We start from the raw sequence: 18,747 nt of genomic DNA, 5'->3' as shown, positions 1-18,747 counted from the left end.
AAGAAACTTAAAGGAAGGAACAGCATTTGTCCAGCAAGGTCATTTTGCCACTGTCACAGAAGAATGAAGAATTTTATTTAATCAATGAAGGCAACTTCCACTGTGATGGGTGAGGGTTTTTTTCAGTTGTTTATCCTAACTCTGTTATTCTGTTTTTTTTTCCTTTAATTTTTATTCCTTGGACTCTCATATGCCACACTCTTAGCTCTCCAGTAAATATTCTTACTTCATCACTAAAGGACTATAAAGTTGCTGCCTTTGGAATCAGCTGATGAACCTTGCTTTCTGCTAATTATGCTCAGTGAACCAGAACAAAAGGTTTCTTTTCATCTGGACAGAAATGGAGACAGTGTCTGTTGATAAGAGATGGTAGCATCTGTAAAACTCTGATGCCTGAAATTAATCCATGAGTTATTTAAATGATTTATAAGTGGAGTAGAGCAGTGGACTTGGGGCAGAGGTCCTGGAGTATTGCCCTAGATGTGACACTAACTAGCTATGGGACCCTGGGCAGCTTTAGCTCCTGAGCTTCAGTTTCCTCATCCTTAAAATGATAAGACTGGCCTAGAAGATCTCTAGAATCCCTTGCGTTTCTAAAATTTTTACAGAAATTGTTAATTTCAAATACGTTGACAGGTGGTATTTACATTTTTAACCATTTGAGAATGATAATCAAAATTAAATGTTCATTCTTGAATGCATGGCAAATATATATTGAGTTGTCTCAAAAAGAATAAAAACTTCACCTTAGAAAAACAATTCTTTAAAACTTTCAATTCTATTTTCTTCTGTGTCTTACAGATGTTTTATAGCAGTAGTAGAATTATAAATCTGGGGCTAGCTTTTCTCAAGGTGAATATTGAACTTATTACTTTATTACTTTAATGGTCTGTGATTTCACAGGTGTAGCTGTTCTTTCTGAGAATAGCCATTGTAACCCCTCTGTACTTTGGTAGAGAGTCTCTGGAAGTTAATAGGATCTTGGGTTTTTAGAGCTGGGAGTAATGACAGAGGCAGGGATATACTAGAGCCAGCCTAAACTGGTTTGTGGGTTGATTGCTAAATTTTCAATGTGCGCATTTTTACCTGGGGGGAAAAAAAAGAAAAACTACAAATCAGGGATTCATTTATTATCTTGCTGATTGAAAGTGATGGAAAAATGCCAGTAATGCAGATTAAATTTTCAAGTGTATCATGTTCATTTTTTTTCTAGAGAGCTGGTGGTTAAACATTTACCAACATGACATCGGTTGTTGTTGTTAAGTCAATTCAGTTATGTCCAACTCTCCATGACCCCATTTGCAGTTTTCTTGGCAGAAAAAAATACTAAAGTGGTTTGCCATTGCCTTCTCTAACTCACTTCACAGATGAGGACCTGAAGTAAATAGGGTTAAGTGACTTAACCAGGGTCACAGTGCTAGTAAGTGTCTGAGGCTGGATTTGAACTCAGGTACTCTTGACTCCAGGTCCAGTGCTCTATCCATTGCACCACCTACTTACTATCTGATTCAATCCCTTCATTTTATAGATGAGGAAATTGAGAGTTAGAGGTAAAATGACTTGAGATTCAATGTAATGATCAGGGGAATTTCCTCTTCTGCTGGACCTGGCAATCTCCTGCTGAGCTCTCATTCAGCTCTGTCATGAGGAGGGACATATATAAATGTGTGCACATGCACAAAAACACACGTGTGTGTGTGTATATATATGTGTGTGTGTGTGTGTGTGTGTGTGTGTATATATATAATGTGTGTGTGTGTGTATACACACATACCCACATATATATGTTTATGTACAAAGTATGTATTATATGTGTGTATGTGTACATCTCCACAAGCATCACTCCTACAATCATATCAGTAGTAAAGAATACCTGGATTTGACTTTGGCCCACTGACCGCAAATTTAGTACTTTTTCTTCTATATCATGTTGTTACAGCCATTGACAAAATTCATTGCCTGGTGGCCAACTTTCTGGTAATGAGTCTTTTCAAACTTAGTCTGGTACTAAGCTGACAGATATGAGATCTCTTTTCTACATGTTCTCTTTCTGTCCTTCTGTCTCTAACTTCCCTCTCCTGTAACTAGATAGATGGATAGATAGATGGATGGTTAGATGGGTGGATAGATGGATGGATGGATAGATAGATGGATAGATGGATAGATTTATGGATGGATGGATGGAGAGATAGATGGATAGATGGATGGATGGATAGATAGATAGATATAAATAGATAGATAGATAGATAGATAGATAAATAGATAGATATTCTCGTATATACCTAGTTATTTATAAGGTGGCTCACCCATCTGAATGTGAGCTCCTTGAGGCTAGGGACTGTTTTTGTCTTCCATTTTATCCCTAGCACCTGGCACAGTTCCTAGAACATAGCAAATACTTAATAAATGCTTTTTGACTGACTGAGATACACAATCTGGTGCCAGGCCTCACTTGAAGTTTTTTCAACCTTTTAGGATCTGCTAGAGCAGCTTTCAAAAATACAGAGTCACTTCTAGGCCACAGTGAGGCCAGAATTAGATTAGGCTTTTGATAGCTGATAGCTTAACATATCCTCTTTGAATTTAAAAAAAAAAAGTCATGAGCTAACATATAGCAATAATGGTGATCATAATAGTTAACCACATAGCATTCTGAGGCGTGTGGTGTATTTTATACAGTATCTCTTTATATATAGGTAGATATAGATGTAGATGATATGTATTTTATAGATTATTTCATTTGAGCCTCACAATTACTCTATGAGGTGAATGCTATGATTAAATCCATTTTACAGATAAGAATACTGAGGCACAGAGAGGTTTAATTGACTTACCCAGGGTTACACAGCCAATAAGTGTCTGAGGCAGAGAATGCAAGTACACCTCTTCCTAACTCCAAGTATAGCAATTTATTATTGTGTCACCTAGCTGCCTCAGGGAAAGTTTCTTAACTCTATTTGATTATGGTTCAACAGTATAAGGTAATAAGTCATAGAGGTAAAGTTAGAAGATTCAGCTTTAAGTCAGAGGTTCTGTTTGGTTCTATGAAAATAATGCTGTTTATCCAGGGTGTCCCAAAAGTCTTAGTGCAGCTTTAAACTATTAGAGCTTATGTATAATCATGATTTGCTGTGTATCTTCATGTTCCCTAAAATGAGATCAACCTAGTTCAAAACCTCACAGATTATGTTACTCAGTACTTCTTCAGGAATCTGATAGATGTAAAATAAATTTTGCCCCAGATTCCTTTTGAGACTATGAAGAATGGTTGTTAACTTACATATCTATTTTTAGTGAATGCCATAACTCTACCGACCGAATCAAAGTCAGAGTATGGGATGAAGATGATGACATTAAATCAAGAGTCAAGCAACATTTCAAAAAGGAATCAGATGATTTTTTGGGACAAACAATTGTTGAAGTAAGGACACTGAGTGGAGAAATGGATGTCTGGTACAACCTAGGTAACTATCTTTATAAGTTTCATGAATAAATTAAATAAGGGCCCCTAATTTAAGTCATGTACCAAAATTTCCATAGGTATACAACTATGCGATGTCTCCTAATGTCAACTGATCTTGGATTTTGAGTTATAGACTAAGTTTGAGGATGAAACAATATAATTCAACTGGAAAGTAAAGATGGTTACTTCCCCTGAATGCACATTCAAAGGAAAGGGAAATGGGGTTATAACTCAAAGAAAGACTTACATGTAATATGTAATAAAAACCATTGATGCTATTCTAGGACAAGTTCCCCACCCCTGTCTAGGATCTATGATTTCATTAATATAAGGAACCAACCTCCTATACAGACAATTTTTTTTTCATTTACATATATCTGTAGTTTATAGTAGTAGATACCTCTCTCAGGCTCTGAGAGGTTAAGTGATTTGCCTTTCATCACACCACTAGTATCAATCAACAAATTCACATAAGTACTTTCTATATGCCTAGCACTATGCTAACCAACAAGGGATACAAAGAAAGACAAAATAATACCTGTCCTCAAGGGGCTAACATTCTAGTAAGGGAGACAACAAGTATATAAATAGGTACTTACAAAATTTACTAGCTGTGGGAGCCCAGGAAAGGCTTCCTACGGAACATGATAGTATGTGTCAGAAACTGGTCTTCCAGACGCTAAAGCTGACCTCTATTCACTACACCAAACTGTATCTCAGGGAAAGTTTAAGGTAATTATATCATTTTAAAAAATACCTCCAAGAACTAAAATGCATTGGCAAAGATGTATGCCAAATTCCAGGAAAACAAATATCCAACAAATATGTTTTTGCAGTTATGGACTTATTTGATTGTGGTTCCCTAAATGGAACTTGGCAACACTTTTTAAAAATATATTTTGGATCCCTATTTTTACTTATATATCAGGAAATGAATGTTTGATAATAACCATACTTTGGGCATCATAAAAAGATCTAATATACTTCAAGTTCTCTTGCCTAGTGATAAAGTCATTTGACAGGCAAGGACTTGTGAAAGTTAGAGTTCTGTAAATGAATTCAGAGTGACTTGGGCATAAATCTTGCCACTGACCTTTAAAAGTTTTGTGGCCGACAGAAAGCCAGTTAACATTCATGACTCTCAGTTTCCTTATCTGTAAGATGAGGATAAAAATAACTGTAATATTTGCTTCTTAGGATTGTCCTGAGACTTTAATGAGATAATTTACGTAAAGTACTTTGCAAAACTTTAAGCGGTCCAAATGGATAGAGTGATGGGCCTGGAGTCAGAAAGATCTGAGTTCAAGGTTGAACTCACTAGCTGTGACCATAGGCAGGACACTTAGCCTATGTCTGTTTCCTCATTTGTGAAATGGGGGTAATAATGAGATCTACTTCTCAGAGTTATCATAAAGATAAAATGAAATTATCTGTAAAAAGAGCTTTGAAACCTTAAATCCCTACATAAATGCTTACGGTACTGCTGCTGATGATGTCAATTGATATTATTATCGACAGTATTTTTTTAGTTTCCCTGTAGTTTATAATCTTAGAGAGATACTTGGGACCCTGACAGGTCAAGCATCTTGCCCAGAGTCACAAAGCCAATATGTTTCAGAGGCAGGATTTATCTAGTTCTCTCTAATTTTTAGACCAACTCTCTATCTACAATGTCAAGCTGTCTATATCTATTTGTATTGGTAGACGATATTCCTTAGAAGGAATTCCTTAGAAGGTCCACCCCACTCCCCAACCCCTAAAGAAAAATTAGGTCACCTGGTAAGCAAAAATTAAGGAAACAAAAATCTAAATTATATTCCCAGGAGTCAGCTATAGATAACTGGGCTTTGACCACTGGCAAAATTGAGATGTGGTGTCTATGCAAAAAACTGGTTTACTGCCCCACTCAATAGTTAAAGGGCATCTCATTCACCAGAGTTCCTTTTAAAGAACTGATCCTAGAGACTTTTATTTAGTCAAAGCATTTGTTTATTTTAATTACACTGCTTTCAGTCTTCAGTGAATCATTATCCAATAAGAAATAACAATGTCCTAAAGTACACTTATTAGTCTATAAATACAGTTGCAGCAAATGAAAGAATGCTTTTTCTTCTTGAAAAATTTCATGCTGGCAATAATTTCACACTTGACAGATTTAAAGGAAAGCCATTGGAATGAATGAGTCTTCTATATTAGAAAGGTGATTTTGTAAGTTCCAAGCACATGACAGGTCAAACTAGGTTTGACTAAGTTACTTAGCAAAAATCTTCAGGGTACCTAATTTAAAGAATAGTTTTTAAAAAGAATAGTTTTCAAAATACTTTAAAATATTTCTTTGTATGTAAATAGATACTTTCAAAATGCTTGTGGTTACCTGACAAGTTTTGTTTTTCCCCCCCTTTCTCAAGTAATAGAATACCCTTTATTTCTTAACTTTTTAAAAAATTACTATTAATTTGCTCTGTATTTTGAGAACTAGTTTGCTAAACAGGAGTAAATTTCAGCTCAATCAATGTTCAATTATCTGGAATTACTGAAATCTGAGTCACTGAGATTAAACTGTATTTAGAATATTTTTTCTGTGTGACAAAACTACTTGACTGTCTTTAAATGCATTCCAGTTTGGCTATGATTTAGAATAGGGGCTTCCTCAGTTTGGTATTTTGATTAATTACCCATATAGAGAATAAACTACAGATATGTAGAGCTTTGCAGAAGAACCTGAATGTTCTTAATAACAATAGATTCTCATAACTAGAGTTTGGTTCTATAACTGAAGATTACAAAGCATAATAGCGGAAGGAAGCTTTTCTTTCCTCACTGACATACTCACCCTATTACCCTTCATTCTTAATGTTCTTGAGAGTTATTTCTTTTTAAAAAGAAGAGATTTTTGACTAGATGACACAATGAATAGAGAGCTGAATCCCAGAAGACCTTTGTTCAAATCCAGACTCTGACCACTTACTAGCTGTGTAGCTCACTAAACCTCTGCCTCAGTTTCCTCCTAGTACTTACTTAACAGGGTTTGTTGTAAGGATAACGTGAAACAATATTTATAAAGTGCTTTGAAAACCTTGAAGTGCTATAAATGTTACTTATCAATACTACTGTTATTATTATTAATACAATAGATAAAAACTGAATCCACACAAATACTTTATTCTTAATCTATATTCTTCTTTTCTTTTAATTCAGCACCCATACCACTATACTGAATAGAAGTCCTAAAAAAACACACAAACAAAAACAAACAAACAAACAAAAACAACCTAGTGCTTCTAAAAATAGAATTTATTTCTATAAAAAGTGGGAGGTGGGATGGGTAGAAAGGAGATTGGAATAATGATAATTGAAATCAAAGAACTGTGAAAACAGCCCTGAGGCTCTGAGAGGAGAATTTTGTGACTAATATATCTCAAGTTGTTTGATTTTTTGTTTTTGCTTCAAAATTCCCAGAAGATACTTCAGACCTAGGATGGAGGAAAAAATAAAATAAAATAAAAGGTTTTCTTTTCAGCAATCGAGATCTTTCATGCTATTGACACACCTAAAGGGAAGTATCAGTGAAATATAGTTCCCTTTTTAAAATTCAAAGTAATAAAAATAGGTGGTAAGAATTATGCGGAATCTCAGGATAGATAGATGATTGGGGACTCCCTCCACTTATGAATTTCAGAGCCTTTTTGGCTACTTATGGTCTTAGAGAATTATTGAGGGCACTGAGAGGTTAAGTAAATTGCTCAGGGTCACTCAGTATTTAATAAGGCAGGATTTGACTCCTAAGCCAATTCTCTCTTCACCATACCATAATACTTCTCATGACTATAGCAAGGTCCCAATTGGTGACAATAATAACTCCACCTGAACTGGTCATGTTATTCAAATTTGCACTGTGTGTTTCCATTGCTGAAATCAGTTACCACATTTACATAATTACAACTTCAAATACTGTGAATTCTAATGTGCCTAATTACTTCAGGGAATTCATAATTTGTTCCAATTGAGATATATAACAGGAATATGCTTAGGTTTTGGCAAAGATGTAGAAAATCAGTGAAGAAAACATCCTATCATTGACTCTTTTCCATTTCCCCTTTTTGGGTCATATTTTCTAATTTGCATTAAAGTGTCATGATTTTGCTTCTATCCCTCCTTTCACATATGGTACTAGAAATCACATTGGGGGGGTGAGGGGGAAGGTATGAATGGTGAGTACATGTGGAAAGAGAGAGGGAAAAAGGAGGAGAGGGAAAGAAGGAAGAGGGATGGAGAGACAGGAAGAGGAGAGAAGGAAACCCAAAAGTAGCCACTTCAGTTAATTCAGTTTAAAAAGTCAAGGCAACTGTTAGAGATGTTATGATATAGTGGAACAAATGCTGAATCTAGAATCTGAGAACCCACATTTCAGTTTCTTTTCTACCAACCTACTAGCTGTATGACATCTAGCAAATTAGTTTAACCTCTCTGAACCTCCATTTCCTCATGTGTAAAATGCAGGGTTTAATTTGGATAACTGCTAGTTCCCTTTCACTTTTAAATGTGTGATGTAATTGATCATTTGTTTGATTGAAATGAACATTACAGAATTCTACAATTTTAATCTGGTTGTCTTCTTTGTAAGACCAGGCTGTGTATTTGAATAAAATTCTGTTCCACGACAAAGATGCTGTGGAACTTCAATTATTAGTGGATGATTATTAACTATGCGTATTATCTATTCTCTTTGCTTTTCTTGATTTTCCCTCTGCCTCCCATTTGAACTTCTATTCTAAAAGCTTCTTTTTAAGTGCCTGCTATCTTCCAAGAACCTTCAAACAGGGACCAAGGAGAGAGAGAGAGAGAGAGAGAGAGAGAGAGAGAGAGAGAGAGAGAGAGAGAGAGAGAGAGAGAGAGAGAGGAATTCCCAATCACTCATTTTATTTGTTGAAGCTTTAGAGCAAATGACGCTGCTGTTTTGTCCATAAACATTAATAGTCTTACTTCCATTGGCCCCATTAGTATGGATAACTTCCCTTACTATCCAAATTATCACTTTTTCAAGAATCCTAAACATGATAAATATACCTACATCTGTAGAAGTGCCTGGTATTGTTAAATAAAGTTAAATTAACTTGTATTAATGATAGCATTACTTCAGTGGTTAAAGCATCTGTGATTTCATTGGTGACAAACATCTATGGTGACTTCTCCATATCCTAGTAGATGATATTCATCAATTGTGTGGATAAAAAATAAATTCATTACCTGTTGGCCAGCCTTATCTGCATGGTGAGTCTCTCTGAAAGGATTGTAAAGCTTGACCTAAACTGAAAAATAGTCTTTTATAGTTGGGGGAACTATGGGTGTAGAAATATGCAGGTACTGTCAAACTCAGTTGATATACTGGTTTGTTTGGCTGAACTTCTTTTTTCCTTTCTCTTTTTTATTCTTTGTTACAAGGTATGGCTCTCTGGGTAGAGAAAGGGGAGGAATATATTTGAAAATGAAGGTGATATAAAAACAAGATACATCAATTTTTTCAAAGCATTTGGAAATTGAAGGTGATCTTAGAGATCATCCTACCACAAAACATAGAAACAGAGGGATTTCACCTTAGAATCTGACTTGTGTGAATCATGTTTACTCAATGGACATGTCTTATGGGAGTTAGAAATATTCATTTTTAATATTCGTTATTTGCTTTGAGCTTATGAGCTCTTGTGACATAGAATTATGGTACTGTAGAAAATGACTAATTGCTTTTCCTTTCATCAGAGAAAAGGACAGATAAATCAGCTGTATCTGGTGCCATTAGGTTGAAAATCAATGTTGAAATAAAAGGAGAGGAGAAGGTTGCACCATATCATATACAGTACACATGTTTGCATGAGGTAAGTAAATCAAATAATGACTATAATAAAGTTTAGATAAGTCTAACTTAATTGGCTATCATATGTGAACCTTCAGGCAATTGTGTTTATTAAACATCTACATTGGGTAGAATATGGTGGCAGGTAATGCTATTGGGAAGTATAAAGAAAGAGTTAGCTTAGTTCTAATTTTGATGGTCAGCCCAGGTCTGAGTGCCCTTCACTTCTTCAAATTACATTTTATTTCCTTGCATATAAATTGTTTCTATCAACATAATATAAGCTTTTTGATAACAAGAGCATTGCTCTTTTATCTCTCTACCACCTGTGCCTAGTATAGTGACTGTCACATAGTAGATGCTTAATAAATCCTACATGTGTGAATAAATGAACAATTAGGCATAGAATTTTGCTTAGAGAGCTTGCAATATAATAAGAGAAATTTAACTAACACAAGAGACAACTATTAATGAACCAATTTTTTTAATCTTTTAGGGAAGACAAGGAATTGTAGAGAGCCTGAAATTTTATTGGGTGTATAGAACTGCTGATGTGGAAATACCCTCCACCAATGCAGATCAGCAATTCTTCTGTCATTTATGATCTTGAAGAGTTGTCTAAAACTCTAGGAAAACCTAAAACACTAGCAATTTTTTTATAGTGGCACATAGCTCAGTGACTGAGGGAGAAACAAGTCTTCCTGATTTCATGGTTGACCCCTCTATTCATGATGTGATTTCTCATGAAAACACTTATGAAACTGAAAATTTTTAAAACATATTGACATATTTGGAAGACTTCACAGAAATGGCGAATCTTGAGTAGTATTTTGAAGGAAGGTAACCATAGTATAACTAATGTTACGTGGGAGAGGAGCCAGTTGATAAAAGGCCTTGAAGCTCAAAATTTATAATTTGGACGCAATTCAGAAGTCAATTGGGAGACCTTGTATAGAGCTAGAATAATAAAACGTTCATAAATTTATTAATGACTCATTTCACAATTTAACAGCAGAACAGTGCCCCTCACCTGGAACCCAGCTATTGGAAAAGATTCTTTTCATGTACTTTTTTTTCCTCTTCTGAAAGTCTGAAGTGATTCATAAATATTGAGTTTGTCAGTCACTAAACATTTATTAAGCACTTGCTGTGTGCCAGGCACTGTGCTCTTATGTTCATCCCAACTCTTTTCTTCTAATTGGAGAGTGACTGCCACATTTAAGAGAGGTTCACCAGTTTTACTGGTATTTCAAAGGACCCCCATTTGTATACACAGAGGCTTCTCTTCCAGGTGTTTTGCACGCAGGTAGGGGCAAAACTACAGAAGGAATAAACCATTTTTGAACACATCCTAGTGTGAGGTCAGCATCTGAATATAGTGAGGGGCAAGGATGAACAGAGGCACTTGTCTAGATGTTCGCATGTCCAGATAGCTACTGGCTTCATAAACATTTTTTAAAAAAGGTAAAATAATTATGTCTTTTGTTTCTGACATTAACTTTGGGAGATGTAGAGGATAATAGATTTTGTATTTAGAGGTTGTCTAGTCTAACTGCCTCATTTTATAAATGAAGACCTTGATCCCAGATAGATTAAAGGACTTCCCTAAAATCACCCAGGGAGCAAATGATAGAGGCAGGAGTCTAGCCCTGGTCCTCCCTTTGACTCCAAATGGAACAGCTTTTTCACTAGTCTAAAACTAATTTCTTGTTATTCCACAGAATTTAAGTGATTTAGTTCACAAATTACTTAGGAATAGAGCCTTGATTTCAAGTCTTACTCTACTCATGACAATAATACCAACAGTAATAGTAGCAATAATTCATATAACTAGGTTTGCAAAGTGTCATTTAATTTAATATGTATTATCTTCAACCTTAATAGGTAAGTGTTGTCATTATCTACATTTTACAGATGATGACACTGTGATTCAGAGAGAGATTAAGTGATTTGCCTAAGGTTACACTTATTGCATATATCTGAGGTGTATGAACCCAGATATTCTTGACTCCAAATCCACTGTTCTTGTCCTCCTGGTCTAGGGGTTCTTAATCTTGTTTTGTGTCATAGACCCCTTTGGCAGTCTGGTAAAACCTGTGAACTCTTTCTCAGAATAATGTTTTTAAATGCATAAAACGAAATACGTATGATTATATAGGAACTAAATTATATTAAATTGTAGTTATAAAAATTTGTTTTGAAAAAAGTTCATGGAACCACCTCCCCCCTCACCTCCAAGCTAAGAACCTTTATCTAAACCATGGTGCCTTTCTATTCCAAACATTTTAAACATCTTTTTTAAACTGCCCAAAGGTACTTTGCCTTCTATATGAAGGGAATTCTGGCACCAAAATATAGGAAGGGAAGAGGCAGACTAAATGGAACCACTTATATAGATTTCACTTCCTGTTCCTTCATGCTGGTCTCAGAACCAGAAGAAGAAGTGATCTTAGATAGTGGTCTTCAACTTACAGCCTGTGTCTACACTACAGTCCCTGAGTATTCTGGGATATAGTAGAGTTCTTGACTGAGAGATTAGTAAGAGTACAGAACACTTAATTTTAGCCTTGCCTGGACTATTTTGCCACCACTGCACTGTATTGACCTAATTCTCTTCTATATCAATATAGTCATAAAGGCCAAATTATTCCCCAAGGCTCAGTAATTGACTGGCAGCCCAAGGAAGCCAGACCAGTAAATCAGCTTGTGCTCAGCAATGCAGAAGTGTATACTTTGTCAGTATTTCTCATCAGTACCAAATTTCACCTGTAGTAGTTTCTTGTGCTCTTGAAGATGTTTAACATCATTAATCATCAAGATTAAGGTTGAAGTTAGGCATCAAAAATGTCTTTTTTTTAAAAAATAAACCATTTGAGTAAGTAGGTCCATGTAGATGGTTAGAATTGAAAGCAGGAATGGCTTTGAAGGAAAGGAAAGGGTGAATTAAGAATGTGCCACACTCTTGCTGCTATTTCCCCAGTGGACTTAGAAGCAGGTACTTGGTAAGAAACCTTTAGAAGCAAAGATAATATGAGTGAATTTCACTGTGAGTTATATTTAAACAGTTCTGGCCTCCACTGAGGAATCCCTGAACAATTCAAAACCCTCTTATCTTTAGAACCTGTTCCATTACTTGACTGAAGTTAAATTTAATGGTGGAGTGAAAATCCCAGAAGTCAAAGGAGACGAAGCCTGGAAGGTTTTCTTTGATGATGCATCCCAAGAAATAGTAGATGAATTTGCAATGCGTTATGGAATTGAGTCTATTTATCAAGCAATGACGTGAGTACAGCACATTGTTTTGGGTCTTTTTTTTTTTAAAGCTCTGTGAGAATCTAAAGGAAAAGAGAGAAATCTCACATCTCTATGGCCCATTTTCTAATGAAATTCTGATCTGAGTTGATAATGTCATACCAACCACAATTTGGAAAAATAGAAATACAGAGTCTGGTGATCTCATCTAGCTAGCTCACATCCTTCATTTCCCCTCATGGCTGCCGTTGCTACAGAGTGGAGACATTTGTGCCTTTTTGAAAGATATATTGAATATCTTTAAATTAACATTGGTACTTTAGACTTGGTTTCTTAGTTATTGTTACTTCAGGTTTTTTTAAAGAATGTTTTAAAATTGCAGAAATATTTGTAAAACCTAGTTTTAATCTGAAAATATATTTCAATTACAAAATTTAATATACATGAAATATTTACTTTCCAAAGGCAGAAACTGAGGATTGATTTTGATATTCATAGGCCATGTTTTATTTTTTTTTTTTGAAAAGTGAAACAGTCATTCCTCTGATGAGCTATGATGATCTGATGATCCTCATTGATGCTCTCTGAATGCTGGGGGATTCTATAATGCTGCACAATTAGTCCAGCTTCAGTCATGGGTATCAGCCTTTAAGATTGCCAAAATTCATAGAGCTGCCATTTTTTCTTTGAAAAACAAGTTTTACCAATGCTTTTTTACCATAAAAATTTTAAAAGAAAAATAGGCATAAAATAGTAAAGCCAACACAATTGTCAGGGACTGAAACTAATAGCCTTTACAAAGTCCCACTGCTGTACACCTCTCCACCTTCCCTTGCTTTACAAATGGGAGGGGAAGGTTTCTCATGATCTGTCCTTTTGAATTGGAATTGGTCATTGCATTTCTCTTGAGCTCAACTCTATTTTACTCTTATTTTCATTTGAAACAATGTAGCCATTGTATTGACTGTACTCCTGTTTCTGCTTTCTTCATTTTGTATCACTTCACACTAGCCTTCCTATGTTTCTGAAATCTGTTTCTTGTTATGCAATAATGTTCCGTTGTATCAATATGAGTACACCATCTTAAAAATACAAATGTTAATTCTCTCTCCCTCCATTTGATCTATCCTTTTTCTTTTAAATAAAGGATGTACCTTATTAAAGGTTATTACCTGCTACTACCTTGCTCTACTCTTCAGTAATGGGAATGTGAATCTCATACTTACTGATCCAGTACATTATAAATTTTTATAATATTTGTATTTTATAACAAAATTATATATACACATATGTGTATACATGTATATGTGTGTACACACATATATATGTATATCATATATGATATATGTGTATACACCCACACATACCTTATTCCAAATAAAGAGGTTACGTTAAAAGATGGTATGACAACATTGTAAATTGAGAAGGTGTATTCATATGAGAAAATCCAGGAACCAAAGAGTACCAGTCAACAGTTCAATGTCAGTGTGGTCTGAGTTCTCCATTAGCATGTCTCAATAATCTATGACTGGCCCTGTTTAATATTTTTATCCATAACTTCAATAAGTGCATAAAGAATATGCTCATCAGATGAAACAAAACTGGGAGAGATATCAATCATGGGATAACAAAGACATTAGTTAAAATGATATATATATATAATCTAGTGCATTGGGCTGAATTTAAGAGGATGAAACAAAGGGATAAATGAAACCTGTTGCTCTTGAGCACAAAAAATAAACTTTACAGGCATAAGATAGGAGAGGTTTTATTGGTATTGCACTGAATAAATAGATTAATTTAGGTAGAATTGTCATTTTTATTATATTGGCTCAGCCTACCCATGAGCAATTGTTTGGATCTGACTTTATTTGCATGAAAAGTGTTTTGTAATTATGTTCATATAGTTCCTGCGTTTATCTTGGCAGGCAGACTCCCAAGTATTTTAGATTGTCTGCAGTTATTTTAAATAGAATTTCTCTTTCTATGCTTATCTCTTTTAATTAGATTTATTTTTGGTTTTGCTTTGTGTGATATTATAATTGTTACCCATTTGTTTCTTTGCTTGTTTTGCTTTAGGTGAAGCATGATATATTCTGCTGTAGTCCTTATCTTTACTCTGTATGTGTCTCTGTAGTTCAAATGTGTTTCTTGTAAACAATATATTGTAGGATCCAGGTTTTTAATCCATTCTGCTATCTGCTTCCATTTTATGAAAGGTATACATAAACAATCATTGCTCTTAATAAAATTTAGGCTTTTGAGGGGACTGCAAGCCTAATATGAGTTAAGGCAAAATGACATCCAGAAGTGTGTACATGAATTAATTTGGGGATGTAGGAAAAGGCAAAACTAGCAGGAATACCCAGGTAACAGTTCCATTGTACTTTGCCATCATTTATCTTGACTATTATGTTCAGTTCTAAACACCAGGGTTTAAGAAGGATATTGATAAACCATCTCCAGAAAAGGGCAGTCAGGATGTTTTGGGGCATTCATTCCATTGCATATGAGAATAGATTGAAGACAATGGGCCTGTGTAGCCTGGAGAAGAGAAGACTTAGGAGGGAATCCATCTTCAAGCCATCTTCAAGTATTTGAAGGGCTTTCACAGGGAAGAAAGATTAGACTTCTTCTATTTCCCTACAAAGGACCAAACCAGGAACCATGGCTGGAAGCTGAAAAGGAGGTTAAAATTTAGGAAGTTGAAAATTTAGGTTACATGTCAAGAAAATTTCTCAATGAAATGAGCTATCTAAAATGGAAAAGTCTCCTTAGAGAGGTAGTGGGTTTCACTTCTTTGGACATCTTCAAGCTGAAGCTGGACAATCATTAATTAGTTTTTTTTTTTATGATGGGGATTCCTTTTGTTTATGGATTGGGTTAGATGGCTGATGAAATCCCTTTCATTTCTCAAATTTTGTGAGTCTGGGATGTCACACAATATATTCAGCCATCCAGCAATCAAAAGACACTCATGCTTTCCCAGATTTTTGCTATTATAAAGAAGTCTCCAGCTCTTCTTCAATTTGTTCTTCCCCATAGATTTGTGCCTGTAGGTTTCCTTCCTGCTCTGTAGAATAGCTATAACATGAGCTCTCATACTCTCCTCAGCATTTTACCTTCCACTTGTAATTTAGAATAGCCTAGTATATGGGTAGGTGTTTTCTCTTATTGTTGAAAGCTGGGTACACTTTTCTAGTTCATGGGATACACCAATGATAATGTACTGTGTTCTTGAATTCTTTCACTATGCCAATTATTATAGCTCTGCATACTGCTAATGGTAGAATTTGGATGCAATTAAAATAAAAGAATAACTAATGGTTTCAAGTAAAGTAAACATCTTCCTGCTGACATAGCTAAATAAAACAACAAAAAAAAAGAACACAGAAAAGGATCCCAGGGACAGCTGTTGGCTAAACAGTTTTTTTTTAATCACCTTGGCTATATTGTTTTCATCTTATTAGTCCTGAAGAAGCTTAAAACTTATCCCTATTCACATAGAATAAGAGAAGTAGTCAAGCTTGAAAGGAGGAGACATACTTCTCAGTTCCATACAGTATTTTTATCACATCCTCTTCTGTCTTTCTATTTCTGCCTAGCAGCAGGGAACACTTACTGATGCACATAGGGTAAAAAGTACAGAGCTGGGTGCTTTCAGGCTGATAGAATTTTGATTATATGTAGTCCCTACCCTCATGGACAAAACAATCTAGGGGAGAGGCAAATTTATCTGCAAAAATGTAAAAGTAATATCTACCAGTCACCAAATCTGCATCAACAATCTATAAAGTAGTTAATGCCAACATGTTGACACCTCTGTTCTTAAACTGTTTCTTTATTTTCCTATTCTCATGACCCTGGGCAGAAATATGCTAATATGAGCAGAGGGCTATTTATTATAATTTGTCACTTTCCCACCTTCTTTCACCATGATTATGGATGATGAGTTTGCCCAATAGACCATCAGGTTAAAAACAGAAGGTATAGCTTCTAAATTTTTGAATCATATTTGAACAATGATGAACACTGACTGTAGTATGAAAGTCATGCTCTCATGCTTCATTTCTTTTTTTTAATTTATTTTTGGTTTTCAACATTCACTCCCACAAGATTTTGAGTTCCAGATTTTTACTCCATCTTGCCCCTCCCTTCACCCCAAGGCATGCATTCCCCTAGTCTGCCCTCCCTTTTGTCTTTCCCCACCTTCTCTTATCCCCTTTTCCTTCTATTTTCCTGTAGGGCAGGATAGGTTTCTGTACCCCATTAACTATATTTCTTATTTTCCAGTTGCATGCAAAAATATTATTTTTAACATGTGTTTTCAAAACTTTGGGTTCCTAATTTTCTCCCTTCCTCCCTCCCCACCCACCCTCATTGAAAAGGCAAGCAACTCAATATAAGTTATACATGTGCAGTTATGCAAAACATAGTAGTCATGTTGTGAAAAACTATTTCCCTTAATCCTATTCTACTCTCCCGTTTATTCTATTCTTTCTTTTGACCCTGTCCCTCCTCAGAAGTGTTTGCTTCTGATTACTCCCTCTCCCAATCTGCCCTTCCCTCTATCATTACCCTGCTCTCTTGTCCCCTTCCCCCCCCCATTTTCCTGTAGGGTAAGATAGAATTCCATACCCAATTGAGTGTGTATGTTATTCCCTCCTTAAGCCAAATCTGATGAGAATAAGATTCACTCATTCCCTTCCCCTGTTTCCCCTCCACTGTAAGAGCCTTTTCTTTTCTGTTTTTTTTGTGAGATAATTTATCCCATTCTACCTCTCCTTTTCTCCTTCTCCCAGTATAATCCTCTCTCACCACTCATGCTTCATTTCAATGTGGAAGTAACCATGGGTTCTTAATGACCGAGTCAACAGGATATCTAGTGGGTTCTACCACATTGGAAAGGTTTTGAGTATTTGACAGACTATTTCTTCTCCCTAAGAACTATCCCAACCAGGTAAATACGGAAAAGTTTTTCTCTAGCAGGCTAGCCTAGCTGATGCATTCTTTGACCATGGTAACCCATTAAACAAAGAAAAATACAGAATTGTCCACATTCTGTCTAGACCACTTCTAATTCTTCAGTGATAGTGGAATAGGGTGCTAAGATTCTCATATTTTAAACATTTTTTATAGATCTATAGACAATATATCTGGCACTATCAATGGGATTTCCTTGTCCATCACTGATAGATAGAAATGCCACTTGAGGAAGTGAATCATCATTCTTAAAATTCTTGCTATATATGAAAACAGAAGACAAAAATGAGTTTTAGGTAAATGGCTCACAGTTTCTCCTTGGAGAGACAAATAGACAAGTTGACATCTTGCTTTTCCTGTACTTCCAGAGGCAACAAGAAATCTCATTTCATGGGACATGTGACCACATTTCAGTGTAGTGTTCATGTTAAACATAAGCAAAAAGATTGCCATGAAAGTAATTACAACGTATGCTCTAAAATCTATTTTAGAGGTGGAACATTTTACAAATAACTTGGCAAGACTCTCCAAATTAAATCACCATATTTTAATTCTCACTGATTTCAGTGCAAAGGTGAATCAAAAGATGTTCACAGATGACTGTGCCTTCAATGTAGCCTCTGCAGATTACGGATCGATTCTCTGCTGCTTGTGCTAATTTTGACCTGACAATTAATACCAAGAAAATAGAGCTTCTCCACCAGCCGGCACCTCATCATCCGAATGCAGAACCGTCAGTTACAGCAGAAGGAGAGATCTTTCATGTTGTGGATAAGTTCACTTACCGTGGCAACATGCCTCCCAGGGACGTCTGCGCAGCCGGTAAGCTTGATGCACGCATTGCTGGATCTAGCTAGCTCGGTGTTTGGGAAGCCCTGCAGAAGAGTGTGAGAGAGAAGAGCATGCCTACCAAACTGAAGGGCTGCAGAGCTGTCCTGCTGGCCCCGTTGCATGCCGGTGAAACCTGGATATTACACCAGCGCCATGAAACTGAACTGCTTCCATCTGAATTGTCTTAGGAGGATTCAGAAGATGACTTGGCAAGATAGGCACTGGACACTGAAGTACTTTCTCGAGCTGAACTGCCAGGCATTGCAATTTTACTGCAGAAAGCACAACTCCAACAGGTTGGCCGTGTTATTCAAATGCCAAACATATGTTTGCCTAAAAAAACCTATTTTATATAGAACTCACATAA

At 35.8% G+C, this 18,747-nt stretch overlaps 1 protein-coding gene across 1 annotated transcript in view; it reads left to right on the top strand.

The window, feature by feature from the left end:
* The window catches only part of UNC13C (unc-13 homolog C), a 705,000-nt gene that overhangs the window by 334,228 nt on the left and 352,025 nt on the right, over positions 1–18,747 (top strand). Inside the window, exons 10-12 of the mRNA XM_020981173.2 lie at positions 3,295–3,464; positions 9,221–9,336; positions 12,433–12,596. Of these exons, the coding sequence (XP_020836832.1) occupies positions 3,295–3,464; positions 9,221–9,336; positions 12,433–12,596 (450 nt within the window). The remainder of the gene's footprint in view (positions 1–3,294; positions 3,465–9,220; positions 9,337–12,432; positions 12,597–18,747) is intronic.

Source organism: Phascolarctos cinereus, unplaced genomic scaffold (genome assembly GCF_003287225.1).
Source record: "Phascolarctos cinereus isolate Bilbo 61053 unplaced genomic scaffold, phaCin_HiC Scaffold_3;HRSCAF=262, whole genome shotgun sequence".
In the NCBI taxonomy this organism is placed as follows: Eukaryota; Metazoa; Chordata; class Mammalia; order Diprotodontia; family Phascolarctidae; genus Phascolarctos; species Phascolarctos cinereus.
Note: the sequence above shows the minus strand (reverse complement) of the source record. Positions and strands in the feature narration are given on the sequence as shown.